This window comes from Chrysochloris asiatica, unplaced genomic scaffold, assembly GCF_000296735.1.
Source record: "Chrysochloris asiatica unplaced genomic scaffold, ChrAsi1.0 scaffold00059, whole genome shotgun sequence".
Classification (NCBI taxonomy): Eukaryota; Metazoa; Chordata; class Mammalia; order Afrosoricida; family Chrysochloridae; genus Chrysochloris; species Chrysochloris asiatica.
Window position 1 is genome coordinate 13134180 of NW_006408577.1, and position 21447 is coordinate 13155626.

At 35.7% G+C, this 21447-nt stretch overlaps 1 protein-coding gene across 1 annotated transcript in view; it reads left to right on the forward strand.

Annotated features, from left to right (window-relative positions):
* COL3A1 (collagen, type III, alpha 1) overlaps positions 1 to 21447 on the forward strand; it is a 44634-nt gene that overhangs the window by 17895 nt on the left and 5292 nt on the right. The window contains exons 8-47 of the mRNA XM_006864035.1: positions 156 to 209; positions 949 to 1002; positions 1152 to 1205; positions 2103 to 2156; positions 2534 to 2578; positions 2695 to 2748; positions 3180 to 3224; positions 4131 to 4184; positions 5044 to 5142; positions 5684 to 5728; positions 5853 to 5951; positions 6268 to 6321; positions 6451 to 6558; positions 6762 to 6815; positions 7473 to 7571; positions 7897 to 7950; positions 8076 to 8174; positions 8554 to 8607; positions 8741 to 8794; positions 9115 to 9168; positions 9714 to 9767; positions 10110 to 10154; positions 10731 to 10829; positions 10916 to 11023; positions 11643 to 11696; positions 13202 to 13255; positions 13356 to 13409; positions 14078 to 14131; positions 14711 to 14818; positions 15075 to 15128; positions 15403 to 15456; positions 15653 to 15814; positions 15944 to 16051; positions 17568 to 17675; positions 18435 to 18488; positions 18577 to 18684; positions 19175 to 19228; positions 19605 to 19712; positions 20583 to 20636; positions 20732 to 20839. Coding sequence (XP_006864097.1) covers positions 156 to 209; positions 949 to 1002; positions 1152 to 1205; positions 2103 to 2156; positions 2534 to 2578; positions 2695 to 2748; positions 3180 to 3224; positions 4131 to 4184; positions 5044 to 5142; positions 5684 to 5728; positions 5853 to 5951; positions 6268 to 6321; positions 6451 to 6558; positions 6762 to 6815; positions 7473 to 7571; positions 7897 to 7950; positions 8076 to 8174; positions 8554 to 8607; positions 8741 to 8794; positions 9115 to 9168; positions 9714 to 9767; positions 10110 to 10154; positions 10731 to 10829; positions 10916 to 11023; positions 11643 to 11696; positions 13202 to 13255; positions 13356 to 13409; positions 14078 to 14131; positions 14711 to 14818; positions 15075 to 15128; positions 15403 to 15456; positions 15653 to 15814; positions 15944 to 16051; positions 17568 to 17675; positions 18435 to 18488; positions 18577 to 18684; positions 19175 to 19228; positions 19605 to 19712; positions 20583 to 20636; positions 20732 to 20839 — 2889 coding nt within the window. The remainder of the gene's footprint in view (positions 1 to 155; positions 210 to 948; positions 1003 to 1151; positions 1206 to 2102; positions 2157 to 2533; positions 2579 to 2694; positions 2749 to 3179; positions 3225 to 4130; positions 4185 to 5043; positions 5143 to 5683; positions 5729 to 5852; positions 5952 to 6267; positions 6322 to 6450; positions 6559 to 6761; positions 6816 to 7472; positions 7572 to 7896; positions 7951 to 8075; positions 8175 to 8553; positions 8608 to 8740; positions 8795 to 9114; positions 9169 to 9713; positions 9768 to 10109; positions 10155 to 10730; positions 10830 to 10915; positions 11024 to 11642; positions 11697 to 13201; positions 13256 to 13355; positions 13410 to 14077; positions 14132 to 14710; positions 14819 to 15074; positions 15129 to 15402; positions 15457 to 15652; positions 15815 to 15943; positions 16052 to 17567; positions 17676 to 18434; positions 18489 to 18576; positions 18685 to 19174; positions 19229 to 19604; positions 19713 to 20582; positions 20637 to 20731; positions 20840 to 21447) is intronic.

Genomic DNA, 21447 nt, shown 5'->3' on the forward strand with positions numbered 1-21447 from the left:
ATGATGATCATTGAAAATATTTTTCTAAAAAAGATTCCTTCCAAGAATACACATAATATATAATAAAGTCTTGATGTGGCAGAAAAAGTTAAAAATGTATTTGTTTTTTGTTTTGATGTTGCTGTTGCATGTTTTAATTATTTCCTTCTTTTCAGGGCCCTCCAGGTCCTCCTGGTAGTTTAGGTGCACCTGGTCCTGCTGGAAAAGATGTAAGTTTTTAAGGATTGAATGCAGATACAACAAAGTTCAGCTTGGAATATTCAAACCAATAGTTACTATTTGCCAGAATTTCAAAGAGAAAACCTTAGTTAAAAATTGTCATTGCCTTAACAACATTTTAGCTCATATTCATTTTTGAATATATGTACAATATATTCATAGTAGATATGCCATTTATTGAATTCTAGACTAATAGAATTCCCAAATGTGCTTCATAATTATCTTGAGAAGATTTAGTCAGACACTTACTAGGGCAGAAATAAGTTTCTTCTCTCTGCTTATTATAAGGAAAAAACTAATATTACTATCTTATGAAGTTGAAAACGCTTAAGGATTTTTAATATTTTGCAAATAAGGCGTTCTGCTCCCATAAAGATTAACAGCCTTGGAAACCCTGTGCAGGGTCGCTATGAGTCGGAATCGACTCCACAGCACATAACAACAACAATTGAATCTTTCACATTTAATTTACAATAGCAAATTCTTCTCACTGGGTTGAGGGATAGTTATAATGTATTAGTGAGGAGAGACATCCACATTATCTCTTTATAAGTTTATTCCAAGATGGGAGAAGCCCTCATTCCTTGTACGATGTACTTTTCTTCTATTGTACCTTTAGTCCAACTATTTTGAGTAGGCATTGTCTAGAAAAATGTAAAGTGATTAGTTCCTTAATTGTCTATATTTTTTCATACACAAGCACCTATGTATCTCTATTTCTTCACTTAGGGAGAATCAGGTAGACCAGGAAGACCTGGAGAGCGAGGCCTGCCTGGACCTCCGGTAAGTCTTCAGCATCCAATGAATTAGCTGGAACAATCGCAATTACCTTAGTTGAAATTTATTATACAATAAAATTTAGAAATCATTTTGATACTAGATTTTGATTCTGTTTGAAGGTAGTTAATATTTTTTCTATTAATTATTTTTAGGGTATCAAAGGTCCTGCCGGCATGCCTGGATTCCCTGGTATGAAAGGACACAGAGTAAGTAGCGCTTTCTACATTGATTAGAATCTGTCCCATTTGCCTATCTTTATTTGCCTAGACAATTTCACTAGACAATTCAGAATGTCCTCAGAATGGTTGATTCTCACACCCAATTTTCCGTGATTCAAAAATATGTTGACATTTAGCTAATGGTAATTTTTGAATCTTTGAAGGAGCTCTGGTAGCGTAGTGGTTACGAATCGGCTGCTAATCTCACGGTCAGCAGTTCAAAACTACCAGCTGCTCTGCAAGAGAAAGATGAGGCTTTCTGCTCCCATAAAGATTTACAACCTCGGAAACCCTGTACACGGTCGCTATGGGTCGGAACCAACTCCACGGTACATAACAACAACAACATCTTTGAACAGATGTGCAATAAGTCTATCGATTTTATATTTTTAACAAACCAATTACCTGTTCTATGCAAAATGATCGAACTAACTTTGTACTGAAATGTATGGAAATCTTTGACAAAGTATAACAGTTTTCTTATCATCATTACCAGAAACAATGAAAACATTATTAATAATGCTGCTTTTTTATTAAGTCTTGCAGCTTTATTCTATTCTAAAACATTAAGTAGACTCAACCAATTGCCCAAATATCTAGCAACTTAATTGAAATAAAATATTTGAAGCTGATGTTTCTTATTCTATAGTTAAAGTAATTTCCTAGTTGAACTTATACTTTCCAACTAATTCATATCTTTTTGCAGTTACATAAATGTCAAATATCTTCAGTGAACTTAAAAATTTTTTTAAATTACTTAAGTCAAAGTTAAAAATTTTGCTGGGTGGTAAAAACTATGTATGAAAAATTCAGTGCAAAGTTTATTAAGCCATCTGGATGATTAACCTATTGTAATAATTTTTACTATCCTCATGCATTTCATAGGGCTTTGATGGACGGAATGGAGAAAAGGGTGATACAGGTGCTCCTGGGTTAAAGGTAAATCACAAGAAAAAATCTTTTCATAAATTAGTTCCTTTACAAATTGTATTAATTTATTTAAGATTCATATTTTGGAGTTAAACATTTTCTGAAATTACCTGAATTTTGCCTCTAGAAGATGAATAATGATGACTGATAGAGTCAAAAGCTTCCATGGAAGCTAAATTGATATTGAACATCTCAGAGAGGGCCATTGATCACCTGATTTATTCTCAAAATTTTAAGATGCAGAAATTAAAATAAAGTGTGAACAGAATTTTGAGTGGTTAAAATGTACTTTTACGTGAAGCTCCATAATATTCATAATATGTGTCTAAAATCTATAAAAATACTTGTCTTATTACATGAAATAATAGAATATTTTATTTATCTAGGGTGAAAATGGTCTTCCTGGTGAAAATGGGTCTCCTGGACCAATGGTAATTATCCTTCCCTCCATACATACAGTTTTCAGTTTTACTGATCACATCCCTCTTCACAAATCATGCTCTTACAGGCTTTAAAGTAAAACTCTACTTTTGGTTTTATTTTCCAGGGTCCAAGAGGAACTCCTGGTGAACGGGGACGACCTGGGCTTCCTGGAGCTGCAGTGAGTATCATCACCGAAGTTGACCAATGACACAACTTGAGTGGCAAATATAGACCCCTCAGCTGTATCTCCAAACTGTGAAAGTCTGCAGGACAATGTTCTTTCTATAAAAATATATGCAGAGTCATATAATTTTGGCCATAATTATAGGGAAAAACATATATGTTTTATAATTAGTATCTTTTAAATTTTTTTATTTGCATATGTTAGTAAAACCATAATTCACATTCAGTTCTTTAATACCGAATCTAATGCACATACTTTAGAATATTACTGTCTAGATAAGAATTTTTATAATCTGACTCTAAAAATCAGATTTTAATATTCCTCAGAAAATTTCAATTTAATTGACTCAGAATGTTAGTCAGAATTTTAACTGTGATAAATCTGTCAGAATTAAGAAAATATTTGAAACAAACTTCTCTTTTTAGGGGTCTCGAGGCAATGATGGTGCTCGAGGTAGTGATGGCCAACCGGTAAGTAACATTTTAGCTAACCCTAATTTGCTCTAGGGTAATGAGAGATTGTTCATTGTGGAATCTATATATATCTTAGATTCCTCTCTCTATATATATACACATATGGTTATAGAACATACAAGAAGCTCTGGTAGTGTAGTGGTTACGAATCGGGCTGCGAACCTTAAGGTCAGCAGTTCAAAACTACCAGCTGCTCCACAGGAGAAAGATGAGGCTTTCTGCTCCCGTAAAGATTTACAACCTCGGAAACCCTGTCCAGGGTCCCTGTGAGTCAGACCTGACTCCACAGTACTTAACAACAACAACAACAATAGAACATACACTCAACATTGTCAATAAATACTCGATTGCAACTGGTACTGACCCCATAAACAAAATCTAGACTCTGATACTCCTAAACATGCTTGACTAATTGTTAACACCTGTATGGTGCTTACAATACTAGTTAGTATCCAATATTGGATATGAAAATTTAAACATCTCTGAAAAATAAATCATAATGTTATCTTTATTTAATAAAGGAGAGCACAAATGCTCAGGACTAAGTTACCTACACAAAATTATAGAACTAATGACAAATGTCATTGGAAACTCGTATTTTCTAACTTTATATTTCACTCTTTTTATTTTGCACATTATTTTTCCAAACAATAGTCATCCATGAACAATTGATTACTGCCAGGAGAAAGATCTGACAGTCCACTTCCAAAAAAAGATTAGAGCCTTGGAAACGCGATGGGACAGTTCTTATCTGTCCTTTGGAGTAGCAATGTGTCAGAATCAACTTGATAGTAATGGGTTTGGATATTCTGCAAAATTAATGTGCACAAATGCCTTCTGTTTTATGTATGGGTGAGTTTTAATTTATATTAAGGGCTCTTTAAATTGCATTTAACTTTGCAGGGCCCCCCTGGTCCTCCTGGAACAGCGGGATTCCCTGGTTCCCCTGGTGCTAAGGTAAGTATATGTTTCCATAGAAGGATGGAGTACTGGTGTGGTTGTTGGATAAGCACTCAACTGCAAGGGTGATTTAACCACAAGGTTGGTGGTTCAAACCCCCCAGCTGCTCCTCGAAAACCCTATACAGGGTTGCAATGGGTTGGAACCCACTCGAGGGCACTTAACAACAACGATAACATAGTAGGATAGGAGCCCTGGTGGTGCTGTAGCTAAAGCATTCCACTGCTAACCGAAAGATCAGCAGTTCAAACCCACCAGCTGATGTGTGGGAGACCTATGTGGCAGTTTGCTTCTGTCAAGATTACAACCCTTAAAGATAAACCCTATGGAGCACTTCTACTCTGCAGGGTCACTATTAGTGGGAATTGACTCCGTGGTCATAAATTTTTATTTCTTTATAGAAGAATATAATATGATATCTTATAAACAATAAAAGAATAGTGAATTGCTTCGTGATAATGATTTTTTCTTGCCAGTCTAAATGATGTTTTAATCTATAAAGATCTTTAAAACCTTGTTCTTGATTTGAAAGCTGGTGTTATAAGCATTCAGCTCTCCTGACTGTCCTCTTCTTTTTAGGAAGTGGAGAAAATTGCAAAGCACATACACATACAAGGGGACCACAAAGTTTTTGGATAAATGGAATTTTCCACATATGTTTTGAAGCCCCAAAACAGTTTTTGTATTTGTCAGTTTTCTCTGCCCTCTTGATTAATGATTCCTCACTTCAGTTACAGAATATAGTCATACTACTTCAGCCTTTGGGAGAAATGGGTTTAAACAAGACTGAAGAGTAAGCTGGTTTAGTGATTTGAAGTGGCAAAAGAAAGTGACTTCTTAAGGTTTTATTTCTTAGGGTGAAGTTGGACCTGCAGGGTCTCCTGGTTCAAGTGGTTCTCCTGGACAAAGAGGAGAACCTGGACCTCAGGGACACGCTGGTGCTCAAGGGCCTCCTGTAAGTAGCACATAGTCAGCTGAGAGTGAGAATGGATCTACACTTAGGCAGCATATGTTTTACTGCTGCTGGTAGTTAAAATGATCTACTTAAAAATACATATTGATAAGTGTGCTGCAATGATTCTACTAACTGATAAATACTGATCTGATTTAAACTAAAAAGTGGTCAGTTTTGAGGTTTATACATCTTGAATTTATGAATTTTATGCTTATTTGACACAGAATAAAGTGGAGGATGGAAAAGTTATCAGACACTGTAAAACATTCCCTGAACTAACTGCCAGTCATAATAATTAAGGGAAGAAATGACCAAAAATATCTCTTATTAATTTATTGATTAACAATGTAAACCAAGTGCATAGCACCTTTACTGTATTCAGACAATGATAAATCTCTTTGCCATTATTTTTATAGCTGGAGAAACCACCCACTTTCTAGAAAGCATTTTATTCACTAGTAAATTTCTTACCAACACGTAAACAACTTCAAATATGTGTGTGCTACTTGCATTATTATTGATATGGTCTTCTTTCCCATAGGGCCCCCCTGGGAGTAATGGTAGTCCTGGTGGTAAAGGTGAAATGGTATGTGTCCACACATACATTCATGGTTTCCTTTTTATTTTGCCTAATGATAGACTTGCAATGCTCAAGTTAAGCATTCAGAAGTCAAGTGTGGCTAATGTTAGTGTTACTGGGTTATTTTTAGGGTCCTTCTGGCATTCCTGGAGCTCCAGGACTGATTGGACCTAGGGGTCCTCCAGGACCAGCTGGTACTAATGGTGTTCCTGGACTTCGTGGTGGTGCAGTAAGTTGCCTATTTTTCCTTTGATGCCTAAAAGATGCAGGGTGGTTTGGAGGATAAATGTTATTCCTCATTATTCATGTTTCTATGTTATATTGGTCATATTCCAAACTTTGTGGTTCATTTTTCATATTAATAAATAAGTACATAAAAGATGTGGCTTAATTCCTACAAGAAGAAAAACAATTGCCATTATTTTCCTCATGTTCTGTTGAATTTATAATTATTTTCACTCTGTTTCTGTAAATGAAACATATTACTGGGGATAATTTCATTCATCTTTCTTACCTGTTTTGAGCCCAAATTTCATTTCACTTAGGGTGAACCGGGTAAGAATGGTGCCAAAGGAGAACCAGGACAACGTGGTGAACGCGTAAGTAATCCTCCCCACCAGATGTCCTTATCTCTTAGAAAAATGAAACATATAATTAGGAAGTAAACATGAAAACATTCTTGCAATCAAGTTCAGTCATTATCCCTCTATTGTGACATCCTTTCTTAGGGGGAAGCTGGTTCTCCAGGTATTCCAGGGCCTAAGGGTGAAGATGGCAAAGACGGTTCTCCTGGAGAGCCTGGTGCAAATGGACTTCCAGGATCTGCAGGAGAAAGGGTATGTTTCCATGGAGGCATCTAACAGAAAAACAAAATCACTGTCATCCTTATAAATGCCACCTTCAGTCAACTATAATTTATCTCAAGATGAGTATCTAAGCCCAACTATTGCTTTAAACGAATTCTAGTATAATGCTACTCAAGAATCATGGAAAACTTTGAATACTTTGGAATCAAATACATGGCTCTCATTATCCTCAGGGTGCCCCTGGATTCCGAGGACCTCCTGGAGCAAACGGCCTTCCAGGAGAAAAGGTAGATAACTTTATTTTCCATTTTCCTAATTGTAACTGCAACAAGTTAACACTTTATTCTATAAAGTTTCCTATGAATGAAACCTTTAATTTCTGAAAGACATACATCATAGTTTAGAAAACAAAATTCCTAAGTAAAACAATGTTTCCAACTTTGGTCATTCATTTTCCTGTCTTTATAACTAAAGTAAGCCAAGCTCTCAAAATCCTGTAACTTACATGCCATTTAGGAAGTATTTATCTTAGCATCATTGAAAGAATACATATATAAAAATATCTAAAAGTTCTTGAAAACTCTAAAGTGATATGCAAATATGAGTCTATATCATAAGTAGATATTTAACTTTTATATGCACAGACATATGTTGTTAAGCCAACTAAATAATGTTTTTTCCAAAGCATAAGATATTCATTGTAGTCCTCTTAAGATTTGTCTACTATGGCAATACAAGCTAATAGATAACTGTCATTTATACCTATCATGTTAGCTACACACCAACACTCTTTAAGCTAATAGATAACTGTCATTTATACCTATCATGTTAGCTACACACCAACACTCTTTAAGAAAAAATGAAGTTCTTTTATTATAAAGGTTGTCAATGTCTAGGTCAATAAAACCTATTTTAAATATCCATTCATTTATTTCAACACATAGGGGCCTGCTGGGGAACGTGGTGGTCCAGGTCCTGCAGGGACAAGAGGAGTTAGTGGAGAACCAGGCCGAGATGGTCAACCCGGAGGTCCAGGAATGAGGGTGTGTTAAATCATTTGCTTGAAAGACATTTTCATATTGTAAGGATTAAAGTGAATGAAGGAGGATCAAAGATAACTTGTCAGACTATACCTTTGTAAGGTTAAAAACAAAACAAACAAAATTATTTAAAGAAAACAAACTAGAATAGATGAATAAAGAACAGAAAGTAGAGCACTTGATGAAGACATTTGATAAACATAAGACAATATATGAAAATATGGGGTTGCACATGTAAGTGAAAATCTCAAAACAAAAATTTTTTCAGTACAATTTTTTTTTAAAGAGATAATATTAATCAACTTACTGACTGACTTTTTTAATACAGGGCATGCCCGGAAGCCCAGGAGGCCCAGGCAGTGATGGGAAACCAGGACCTCCAGTATGTACTTTAAAACATTTCATTTCACAGACTTAATGAAATACAGACTGCATGTATGTATGTAATTTGTGTATTTTTGTCAGATCTTTACTAAACCTTTATTAATGTGACTTTTTTCTTATTAGGGAAGTCAAGGAGAAAGTGGCAGACCAGGTCCTCCAGGTCCATCTGGTCCCCGAGGTCAGCCTGGTGTCATGGGTTTCCCTGGTCCTAAAGGAAATGATGTGAGTTACTTCATAAATTTCTTAGATACACAATTATAGAGAAAAAAACTTTTTAATTTACATATTGAAATGCAGATTTGGCCAAAACTTGATCTCTCCTCAAGAAGCAGAAAAATATATGAAAATGAAAATGCCAGTGAAAAGGGAACTGAAATACATTTTTGGGAATTCTGAGATATTTACATAGGTTTAGCTTTAAAACTTCCCATGAGTCAGAATCAGTTGGATGGCAATCAACAACACTAACAACCTCTAGAAAACAGTATTTAGTTGTAGCTGTATGTGTATGTGTGGAGGAGGCAGATGAAAAATATGCGGGAACAGTATGATTCATGATTTACTCTTGGGAATGCATAAATATTGGATGCTTCTCCTTTAGGGTGCTCCTGGCAAGAATGGTGAGCGGGGTGGCCCTGGAGGACCTGGACCTCAGGTACATAGCTCTCATAAATGTATTTTTAGTCAACAGCACTAAACAACAACAAAATGTACTCACTGATCTCTAAACATATGATTTATCTGTTACCTTTATTACCTCTACTTCTCTAACTGTTCTTTCACTTTAGGGTCCTGCTGGAAAAAATGGTGAAACTGGACCTCATGGTCCCCCAGGACCAATGGTAAGTATATTCACATAAAACAGAGATAAATGTAGGGTAGACACAGGGTAAGGTGCAGACTTCAAAAATTATATAATTTTGGAAACTATATCACTATTGATCACCAAGCCAATTTCAAAGCAAGCTTATTTACTTAGTTAACTAAATTCTAGCTTTATTTCAATTCGCGTTGTGCATGTCTGCATTGTAGCATTCCTACAACCCTTCTTCACACCATTACTTTTAAAGTTCAGAAATGGGTGTGCTGCCATGAAAGTGGCACAGATTAAATATGAAAATACAGTGGATAATGGAGCATCTCATCCTACCTCTCTACATAGGGACCATCTGGTGACAAAGGAGAAACAGGACCCCCTGGTCCAGCTGGATTACAAGTAAGGACTGATTTTTTTTAATGTATATTAGGACCTTCTTTTATCAGACAACTGAATACTTTCTTTTATTATCATTATTTGTTGCCTTAGCTGAGTGTTCAAATTTGTTGTTATACTACTAGATTACTATTTACTTAAGCTTAATGTTTTAAGTTTACATTTCATCTTGAATTAAAATGGTGGACACTGTTAAAAGCTATCTTCCATGTCATTAATACTGTTTAAAAGAATTGATTAGACTAATATGCTTTCTCTTGATGTTTTATTGCAATATAAATTCACATAACTAAATTCATCTTGCTAGGTTAATTCATTCATTTTTAAAAACAGCAACAGGAAGAAAAAAGTAAAATGGCTATAGCTTTATAAGATTTGGTTATCATGTCTCTGTGATTGAATTCTGAGTAGCACAACTTTTCTATCCCTAAAAGAGACCCCCAAAACCATTAAATACTCAGTTGTAGAAACTTGTTTACATCTAAGAAGTTTTCTGGTTAACAGTGATTGGAGTGATTATACAGTACAAACGTGATTTTTTTTTGTAGGGCTTGCCTGGTCCTGGTGGCCCCCCAGGAGAGAACGGAAAACCCGGTGAAGCAGTAAGTTGCACACATTTTTCAAAACTCAACAACCAGGAAAATGAGTAGTAATCATTTATTAATTATTAGCTTTTGTGTTTCCTCTTGCCATAGTATCTGAGTTTTAACATTTAGTATTGAAATGTTCATTATCAAAACAAAGAAGAAATATTTAAAGAGTAACTGTTACACAGATATTTTCAGTTTTACCATAAAATAAAAGTAACTAAAGAAAGATATTTACTTTCAATATTTGAAAAATTGTATTATATGCAAACAGGTCAACTGTGCATTTTGCTTACATTTTTATTTTTATAGCATGAATTCTTACATAGATTTAATTATATAATGCTTATCTCTCAGGGTCCAAAGGGTGACGTTGGTTCACCTGGAACTCCAGGAGGCAAGGTAAGCCATTAAATCCATTCTCTAATTTCTTTAGCAAAGTATAGAGAATTTTGTTAGTGACACATACTTATTATATGAAACCAAAATCCTCACTTTAGAAAAGCACCATTGCAATGGTTTGGTGAATACACTTAAGAAAACTGAAAGACATTTCCAAACCATTAAATTTACTTCAATAGGAAAAATCTAATTCTATGACATCAATAAACACCATAGAATCTATTATGAGCCTGAAATTTTCAAATAGAAAATCATGGCATTGTACTAATTTTGTAAAAGAAAAACTTTTGGTAAAAAAACTTTAAAATATTCACCCTTGTGAATTAAATAATAGTAAATGCTTCAAAGATAAATAGGAGACAAGAAATTAAAGTTTCCTTGATTAGATAAGTTCTTTTAAGTTTCTTCCAATAAGTGAACCATATGCTCTTTAATAACTATAATAATATCCAAACTGTTCATAAATAAACATTGGGAACATAGTTTCCCTCATCAAAATAATACATCTTGAAGTGTTATTGTTTTGTTTTAATGCTTTAGTTTTTCTAATGTGGCTACTGGATTTTCCTACTACAGGGTGACTCTGGTGCCCCTGGTGAACGTGGAGCTCCTGGACCCCCAGGAACCCCAGGAGCTAGAGGTGGAGTTGGCCCCCCTGGTCCCGAAGGAGGAAAGGTAACTGCACATAATTCAATTAATATCAATTTTAGAAAATGTATAACATATTCTTATTGTGATTAATATTTTGCCTTTCATTTAAGGGTCCTTCTGGTACTCCTGGGGCAGCTGGTCCTCCTGGGTCTCCTGGTATTCAAGGGATGCCTGGTGAAAGAGGAGGCCCTGGAGGTTCAGGTCCAAAAGGCGACAAGGTACTGACTTGTTTTCTCCTTATTGGGTAATAAAACAGACTTTATAGGTTAAAGGGAAGATACTCTACTGGGAAGTCATCAATTTTCAAAATTATTTTTTATGCTCTATGAAATCTGGAATGTATTCTTAGAGTAATTGTCAGAATGACTAGTTCATCACAGCAAATCTTAAGGACTGCTCAACTTGGCAGGTTTTAATAGAATATGTTTATAATCTTACTGGAGTCCTGGTGTGGTGCTATAAGATAAAGCACTGGACCACAAGGTCAGTTTGAACCACAAGGTCGGCAGTTCAAACTCACCAGCCATTCCTTGGAAACCCTATACAGGGTTGCTATAAGTCAGAACCGACTCGATGGCACTTAACAACTACAACAAAATAATTTTCTTATAATCTTGCTGAAACAAGGGCTAAGAAAATGGACTGCTAATCAAAACTTTGGCAGTTCAAATCTACCAAGCAGCCTCATAGAAGAAAATCTGGTGATTGGCTCCCTTAAAGCCCCAAAACCCTATGGGGTAGCTCTACTTTGTCACATGGGGTCATTATGAGTCAAAATCAACTTAATGGTACCCGACAGTAACAATATAATCCTATTACTTTGGGTTTTGTGGACAGGGTGAACCAGGCAGCTCAGGTGCTGATGGTGCTCCCGGGAAAGATGGCCCAAGGGTGAGTATCTACACATTTACATTGAAGAGAAACAGGCTTCAACTGTTACCTAAACTGTTTTACATATAAAACACTACTTACTACCTCAATTGTTACCTCAACTATTTTATATTACCTCAACTGTTTTATATTTAAAACAATACTGATAAATTAGATCATAGTTTATCACCTTTGGTTGTTAAAAAGACCCACATGTCTTGATTGTTAAAATACCTGGTTTATATCTCTCAGTTGATAGTTTGATAGTGATCTAGGAATGGAAAAATCTCAAAACAAGATGAAGGTTACAAGATAAAGTCATAAGGAGTCATTAAAATCCAAGATAGTCAGTCTGGTTCATTAAGATGCTATTTATTATCAAAGACACTGTAATCTTGTGATACATCCATACCAGGGAATATTACTTAGCAATGAAAGTAAATGGACTATTTATACATCCAACAGCTTGTATAACCTTGAGGAAATTATTCTGAGGAAAAAAAAAAAAAGAGCCAGACTTCAAAGAAGACATAATGTGCAATTGTGTACCATTCATGTTCATAAACTAGGTCAATTTTAGAGATCTAAAATAGATTAGTAGTTGTTAGGGTCTAAGGATAGAGAAAAAGTAGTTCGCTTGACTATAAAGGTCTGACACAAAGGAGCCTTGTAGTGATTGTTCAGTTGAGTACTTGATTATTGTGATAGTTATGCTCAGGCACACCTGTGATAAAATTGTGTAAGGCTACAGGTACACACACAAATAAGTGTATGTACAACGCATGAAATCTGAATAAACTCCAGAAATATACCATTTTCTTGATTTTGATACTTTAGTTTTTTTGTTAACATTTAACATTGGGGAAGCTATGGGAAGGGTCCAGAGGACTTCCCTGTATATTTATTTCTATAACTATTTCAAAACTAAAAATTAAAAAATAACTATCACATTTTAATCATTTATATTCACATTATTAAACATTTTCTTGGTAGGACTATAGCAAAGAAACATGATAATCAAGCCATTTTATGCCTATTATACTGATTACAATTGTCTTAGAGAAATTAATTAATACTTCTGAAAGGTTAGATCCATAAGTCATCATCCCAATAAAAAAAAGAGAAAATGATGCCTAATATTTCAATTATGAAATATAAGTAAAACTTTAATATTAAAAATGCCCATGTAGTAGTGCTTTAACTGGATTATTGAAGCATTTTGAAGAATGATCAAGAGTGGAGCAAAACAATTTTTAAAAATAGTTTTTAAAAAATTAATTCTGAACAGAGAGAAAAATCAATAAATTGCTGCTGAATTCTACTGTCTTTCACAATGATATTTATGCAATCTTACATAAATTCTATATTATTTATTCTCAGAGTAAGTATTTATCATTCAAGCTGGGGGGAAAATCCTATTTGTAATTTTAATAGATGAATAATATATCTATGTATTTCTATTTAGTTAATATGAAAAATGATGCTCCTAATATTCAATATTAAAATGATATTTCTCTTCTCTTTAGGGTCCTGTTGGTCCCATTGGTCCCCCTGGCCCACCTGGACAGAATGGAGATAAGGTAATGTTTACTACTAAGGAAGCAAAATGGAAAGAAAATGTCTTTGGCTTGTTAGATGCCAGACAGTAGCCATAATGTTAATTCTTGTTCTCTCTTCCAGGGTGAAAGTGGTGGTCCTGGAATTCCAGGTCCAATGGGACCTCGTGGTGGCCCTGTAAGTGTGAAAGACATTTTCAACATGTTCCTTTAAACCCACCCCAACAGAAGCTACTCAGGTTTCTGTCCTTAGCAGTTCTGATTTAGGATTCCCTAAACCTCAAATTTGGAGAACTTTTTTTAGGGACCATATGGCATGCAAGGAAAAGTTAATTTTCTTCTATCAAAAATTCACCAAAGAGAATATTAAATCATGCTTTCTTTACTATTCAACTCCTAAAAAGAAAGCATAAAAATTGTATAAGCTATATATATTTGTAAATAAATATTTCTTCAATGCAAAGGATCTGTGCTTATAGTTATGTCTAGATTTAAAATTCTTTGTCTTCAGGACATTGAGACTTAAGGACAGATATGTAGTTAATATTCTTTTAATTAATTGATTGATTTTGCAATGTACTCTAGCCATATTTAAAGATATTTTATTTTTAGAAGTTAGTCACTTCACAGTTATCAAACTGTTTTTCTTGTAAGTAAGATGAGAGGTAGAAGGAATAAATGGCTTTGGTGTTTTCAATTCTATAATTTGTTGTCAAATGAAGTCTTCAAAAGTTAAACTGTAACTTATATTTGTTAACTTTGTACATTTCTTGACTAAAGGAAAAGATGATGTGCTATGTGAGATGATGTGTGCTCAGTGTGACTAACAAGGACATGTTTCTGCAGGGTGAGAGAGGTGAACTTGGACCTCCAGGACCTGCTGGCTTCCCTGGTGCTCCTGTAAGTCTGAACATTGAAGCATGTGTGTTACATAGTCCAGAATTATCATCTTTCATTAGTTAAGTGTCAGTTCTGGACCTGCCTTGAATCTATTTCTTTACCCTTATTCTTCCTCCATAAAAGATGCCTGATCTGCCTTTATGTGTAGGTAATGAGTTTTAAACAGCACTGTAAAGTTCTTTAGTAATAAAATAATATAACTAAAATTTTCTATAAGCCATATTTTTCTTAAATGAATTTACTGGTGCAAACCCTATGCAACACAGTTTTTCACAGACGTGTGTGGGGTCACCATGAGTGGGAATCAGCTAGAAGGCAACTTGTTTGTTTTGGGTTGATTTTCAAATGCATAAACTTTGGAGAATCTTTCTCCCTGTGACAAATAATACATACATTACAGTTGATTGCTAGTTTTCTTTTTCCATGGAAATATTCGGATGAACTTTGTTTTGTCATGTCTTCAGTGAGTCTTCTTTCCTTACTTCATTGTCCATGTTTCTGAAGCATTCTATCTTCTGAAGAAAAATAATGATAAGTCAAGGGTGCCAACTGACAAGGTGCTGCTGTTTCTGACTGCAGGGACAAAATGGTGAGCCTGGTGCTAAAGGAGAAAGAGGTGCTCCTGGTGAAAAAGGAGAAGGAGGTCCTCCCGGAATTGCAGGACCCACTGGAGGTGCTGGACCTGCGGTAAGTGTGCTTGCTCTCTCAGCCTTCTAATGGAAAGTGCTCAGGGTTAACAATATTTCACACTGAGATTGTTTAGCATGGTGGCAAGAATACAATCTTCACAATAATACACTTCTGAGTTTCCTTCTCCATTCTAGCTATCTAGCTATAACCTCACTTAAGTCATAAAAGTACTGTTTTTCAAATTTTTAAAGCATTTCCAAATTTGTGTGTGCATTTTTATAGAACTTATTTTCCCCCCTCACATGTCATTTAGGGTCCTCCTGGTCCTCAAGGAGTCAAAGGTGAACGTGGTAGTCCCGGTGGTCCTGTAAGTACTGACTCTCTTTAACTAGTATTGAAAAGCACTTGTTGATATTAACCGGTATTAAATTACTTTTAAGACACTAGAGCCCTAAAATGAACACAAAGTGATATTCACTCAGTAATATATGATTTATATAATTTTAAAAGAGAAAAACAAACCATAAATGATTCCAAAGTAGAATACAAACCATACCATATTTCTTATATTTAGAGTTTAGTGGATAGTTATTTGTTCTACTTAACTTTTAAAATTCAAACAAAGTATTATCATTTCACAGGGTGCTACTGGCTTCCCTGGTGCCCGTGGTCCTCCTGGTCCTCCTGGTAATAGTGTAAGTGCTTTTTTCCCCCATTAATTAATATGTTTCAGAAAGAGCATTCATATATGCATAGGGTTAGAAACATACACCTTTATACCTATCTCTTCACTAAAGCCTTGATAAAATTTGTTAAAAGTAGATAAAAGGTAGGAGAAATAAAATCACATTTTCATCATAAAATACTCAATTTTGCAACATCTGTTTTCAGGGTAGCCCAGGACCTCCAGGCAACAGTGGTGCTCCGGGCAAAGATGGGCCCCCAGGTCCTGCTGGTAACAGTGGTGCTCCTGGACACCCTGGAGCAGCTGGACCCAAAGGTGATGCTGGTCAGCCAGGTGAAAAAGGATCACCTGGTGCTCAAGGCCCACCGGTGAGGACCTTCATTGCTCTATGGATTGACAATACTTTTTTTTTTTTTTTTTTTTTTAAATCACAAATTCTGTAGAGGAAAATATAGTCATGTAAAGAAAAGCTAAGACATCATTATTTGTCACCACAGGGAGCTCCAGGCCCACTTGGACTTTCAGGGACTGTTGGACCACGGGGTTTTGTAGGACTACCAGGCACACCAGGTGCTAGAGGAAATGTTGGCCCACAAGGCATCAAGGTAAGTGTAGTCATTTTCATTGGATTCTTGTTTCTGCTGATAGTCTTCAGAGATCATTGACTATATCAAGCATGTAATGAACAGGTTTTCCTGCCATAGATGTAAATTATCCAAAGGCTTTTATTAAATGTCTCCAGCTCATGAAAACAGTGGACATCTTAGGCCAATCTTGAATTTGCTGCTATTAAGTGCTATCGAGTTGATTCCAACTTGAGTCAACCCTATACAGGATTTCCAAGGAGTGGCTGGTAGATATGAACTGCCAACCTTGTGATTGGTAGTTCCAGTGCTTATCCTGCAGCACCATACCAGGACTCTGTTGAATATAACACAGACAAATTAATATTAGAGAAAGCCATCTTGCTATCTCTAAAACCTCTATCAGGAAACTTGTGGCCATACTTCAGCTTGTTGACTGCTGGTATCAAAGGGAAAAGCCATAGTGTCATATCGAATTATAGCTGAAGAAAGATAAGGCTACTTCTGCAAAGATTTAAAGCCTCAGAAACCCTACACAGTGTCTCTATGAGTCAGAACTGACTCCACAGCACTAAACAACAACATTGAATTATAAATGCCTCTAACTGATGCCACTTATCCATCAACTCAAGTCATTTTACATAATTGATTTTCTTTAAGTAATATTACAATAATATCTTAGTGATTAGTATCTTAAATGCCCATTTAGCAAGTGAGGTAATAACAATCATGCTTTTCACTAGGATTGTCATTTGGACATTTTGAGAACCTGTTTCAATAAAATGTAAGATATTATAATGAAATTGGAAATCAACATTTCAATGTATTCAATTCAGTTCAATTCAAACCCACCTGGGTTTTGGTGGGAGGGGTGGTGAAAACTCATAGCTATTTCTGAAGCTGCTCTTCAGAAATCCTGTACAGGGTCGCTATGAGTCTGAACTGAGCCCATGGCACTTAACAACAACACGAAGTAAATATGTATTCTTCAGATAGATCCAAATGTTCCATGAAACCTAACTCAAATGAGTAACATAAATCTATAGTTTTATGAATGCTTAGCATTATTTTTTTCTTACAGTGTCTATTATTATAAATGTGTACTTACACATATCTGGTAGCTTGGTGGTTACAAGTCAAGCTGCTAATCTCAAGGTCAGCAGCTTGAGAACTAAATCGTTACAGAAACAGAAAGATGAGGCTTTCTGTTTCCGTAATGATTTAGAGCCTCCGAAACAGGGTTGCTAAGAGTCAGAACTGACTTCATGACACACAATCACAGCACCACTTACACATCTCCTATTATAATGTATTCTAAATAAGATTACCCAGAATTTTGGTGTGCAAAATCACTTGGCAAATTATAAAAAATCCTTGTTTCTGAAAAGATTTTCTAGCATAGTAGTGATAGTTTTGGTAATAAATTCAAACAAAATTGAAGAAAAGGTATTTCCCTGAAAAATAAAGACATCGGATAATGCCATACAAATGTATTTTTTAAACTAAAGCAAAATTTATTTCATTTCTTTCTATACAGGGTGAAAATGGGAAACCAGGGCCCAGTGGTATCAATGGAGAACGTGGTCCTCCTGGCCCTCAGGGTCTTCCTGGTCTGGCTGGTACATCAGGCGAACCTGGAAGAGATGTAAGTCCTACCTCTTAATAAATGTCCTGCCAGTCAGTTAAAATTTGAACATTTTCTTAAGTAGAGGTTAATTAGGGGGATCTTAATTTCTAAGAGGGTAAATAATGCTACATGCCAAAATTCCCCTTTCTTTGCTAAATAATAGATGTTCTTTTAATTACAACTTAGAATAGCCTTAAATGTGCATGATCATTAGTATTTATTGAATGAACAATACAGGAGAAGGAGAAGAATATGGCCTCTAGCTAAGTAGGGAAACAAATTAGTGTGGAAAGCTCACTATGAGTGAGTGAGAATTGACTTGAAGACACTTAACAATTATCATCTTAGATGATTGTTTCACACAATGTATTAGTTATCTCCCCATTAAGGAGTTATTTGGAGTTCTGGGGATTCAGTGTAAGATAAACACTGGACTGCTAACCACAAGGTCAGTGGTTCAAATCCAACAGCCCCTTTTCAGAAACCCTCCCTAAGGTCATTATGAGTTAGAGTGACTTGATGGTACTTACCAACAAGGAGTTCTTTTAGACCTTTTTTCTTAATCACTTCTCCTATTCCATAAAATTTTAGGACTGCAGCTATATATTGTAAGTGGTTTGGATACTGTTACCCTTTTAAGGGCCACACATCATTGTAATAGCTATGAATTTTCACCACCCCTCCCACCAAAACCCAAATTGTATTCTCTTCAGGATAATATTGCCTCCATTGAGAATTCATAGTTTCAAAGAGTTTGATTTCTTTCCCCATTTTTAGGGAAACCCTGGATCAGATGGCCTTCCAGGTCGAGATGGATCTCCTGGTACCAAGGTATAGCAACCATATATACAAAAGAGTCATCCAATTAAAGTAATGACTGCTCACCAAATTTATATTTGATCTGTAACTTTGCCTACAGGGTGATCGTGGTGAAAGTGGTCCTCCTGGTGTTCCAGGTTCTCCTGGTCATCCAGGCCCACCAGGTCCTGTTGGTCCAGCTGGAAAGGGTGGTGAAAGAGGAGAGTCTGTAAGTTCTAATATAACTACCTTTCTTGAATATTTTCCTCAGTAAAGAGATTAGTAAATAAAAGATAGACTGTCAGAGATGCTAAACATAAGAACTGCTATTTTTTGTTTTGTAGTTTTTATACTAGTCATTTCTTAAGCAACTATGGCAACAAAGAATATATTATAATTTTCTGGTGGTGGTCAATGAAGAGTTCATTACTAAAATTTAAAACACTATTAATCATATCAAATTTCTATTACCTAGATAAATGCAAGGGTGAGTTATTAGGCCTTTTATTCAGTTTACCTGTTTAGAATTCTGGGAAAATATAAATAGGGAAAGGATTGTGAATGAGAAAATAAATTCCAACTATTACAATTCTAAATAATATGCATATTATATATAATTCAATCACAACAAAATTATTAACTTTTGAAAATAAAATTTTGTCAACAAATAACACACTTCTATGTGAGTTTATCATTTTGTTCATTTGTTTTCGTTTTAGGGCCCAGCTGGTCCATCTGGGGCTCCAGGTCCTGCTGGTTCCCGAGGTCCTGCTGTAAGTTTTTGTTTTTTAAACTCATCCTAAGGGGTAGGGAATGTTTTGTTTTCTGGCATATTCAGGAAAGGGGGATGACAAAATGCTTTCACTATGGAATAGAATTTAAACTTCCCTTGATGATTGAGAAAGTAATTTAAGGTCTAAAAATTCTTCTGGACAGTCATATAAACATTACTAATTGATATCCTATGCTTTTAACTGTCAAAAATCAAACAACTACAAAAACCATATTTATTATTCTATGTACAAAGTATATGCTGATATTGATTTCTAGTCAATAAAATACCATAAAAATGGCACAGTTTTTACATCAATGTTATTTTTCCATTGTGCTCATATGTGTATGACTTTAATTTAAAATGTATTTCTAAAGGGTCCTCAAGGTCCACGTGGTGATAAAGGGGAAACAGGTGAACGTGGTTTTAATGGCATCAAAGGACACCGAGGATTGCCTGGCGCTCCGGGTGCACCAGGGTCTCCAGTAAGTACACCCATTTTGTCAGAAAGCCCTCTACAATGCCTATTAACTAATTAATTAGGCAACTAGTTGCCTGATTTGTACACTATAGAGATTTTAGGAACAACAGGAATTTTGATAAGAACTGGACTGCTAACTGCAAGGTCTGTAGTTCCAACCGACCAGCAACTTCTCAGAACTCCTGTTACAGGGTTACCTTGAGTCTGAACCTGTGCTTAACAACAACAAATATATATGCTAGAAGAGATGCAAAATGGGATAGAAGGTTAATTTGAAAAAACAGTTGGCATAAGACAATGAGAAGGTTGAGGAAAAGAGGAAACCATATGTCATCATAATTTCTATGTTTCTTAATCATATCCTGAATATATGATTTCCTGGTATGGCGCTGCAGGGTAATGCACTGAACTGCAAGGTCGGTTTGAGCGGAAAGGTCTACAGTTCAAGCTCACCAGCTGCTCCTCAGAAACCCTGTAGGGGGTCACTATGATTCGGTACCGACTCTATGGCACTTAACAAAAACAACAAGAAGCCACTCCTTGGAAACCCTATACAGGGTCACCATGAATTGGAACCGATTCAAGGACACTTAACAACAATAACAAACTGTTGAACAGAATACTCTGGCTCTGTAGGATAAACACTGGATTGTTGACCACAAAGTTGGTAGTTCAAGTTCACCAGCTGCTCCATGGGAGAAAGATGAGGCTTTCTGGTCCTACAAAAGATTTATAACCTCAGAAACCCTATCCAGGGTCACTATGGAACTGATGTCACAGCACCTAATAGCAACAACAACTTCAAATTGTTCAAAAAATTTTTACTCATGAAAGTAAGGAAAATTACTCATAGTCACAATTCCTTTCCTTCCAGGGTCCTTCTGGTCACCAAGGTGCAATTGGTAGTCCAGGACCTGCAGGCCCCAGAGTAAGTACCACAGAAAGAAACTGGGATGTCCACATTTTCAAATGTTTGCATTTAGGAATATATTCTAGCATTGTAATATCGTGATAATTTCCTAGGGACCTGTTGGACCCGGTGGCTCCCCTGGCAAAGACGGAACAAGTGGACATCCAGGTCCCATTGGACCACCAGGACCTCGGGGTAATAGGGGTGAAAGAGGGTCAGAGGTAAGGCATCACTGATAAATATGTGTATTCAATTTGTTTCAAATGTTTAGAATCACTGTGCCGCATTTTAAACTTTAGATGTTGAGTTCTATATAGTATAATTACCTGATTTGATTTAGAAAATGAACAATGACCACACTGGGACTTTGTCTACCACAGTGTGACAATAGGCAAATATATATATTTATAAATATATGTAAAAGGAACTCTGGTAGCATAGCGATTATAAGTTAGGCTACTAACCTCTAGGTCAGCAGTTCCAAACTACCAGTCATTCCATGGGAGAAAGATGAGGCTTTCTGCTCCAGAAAAGGTTTAAAGCCTCAGAAACCCTATACAGTGTTACTATAAGTTGGAACCAACTCAATGGCACTTAACAGCAATGACAATACTAGTAGTATTCTTGTCAGTTAACCAAATCAGCTAGATCAATGTTGATCTCACAAAAGAAGACATTTAAAGCTGGAATGAGAATCATAATGTTTTGCATTTATGTAGTGTATTTTGCCTCTCAAACAGCATCCATGATTCCTATTATACTACTGATACTATCACCCCTAATAGCATCCTAATCAACCCTATGGGATAAATGGCATAGAAGTTATCAT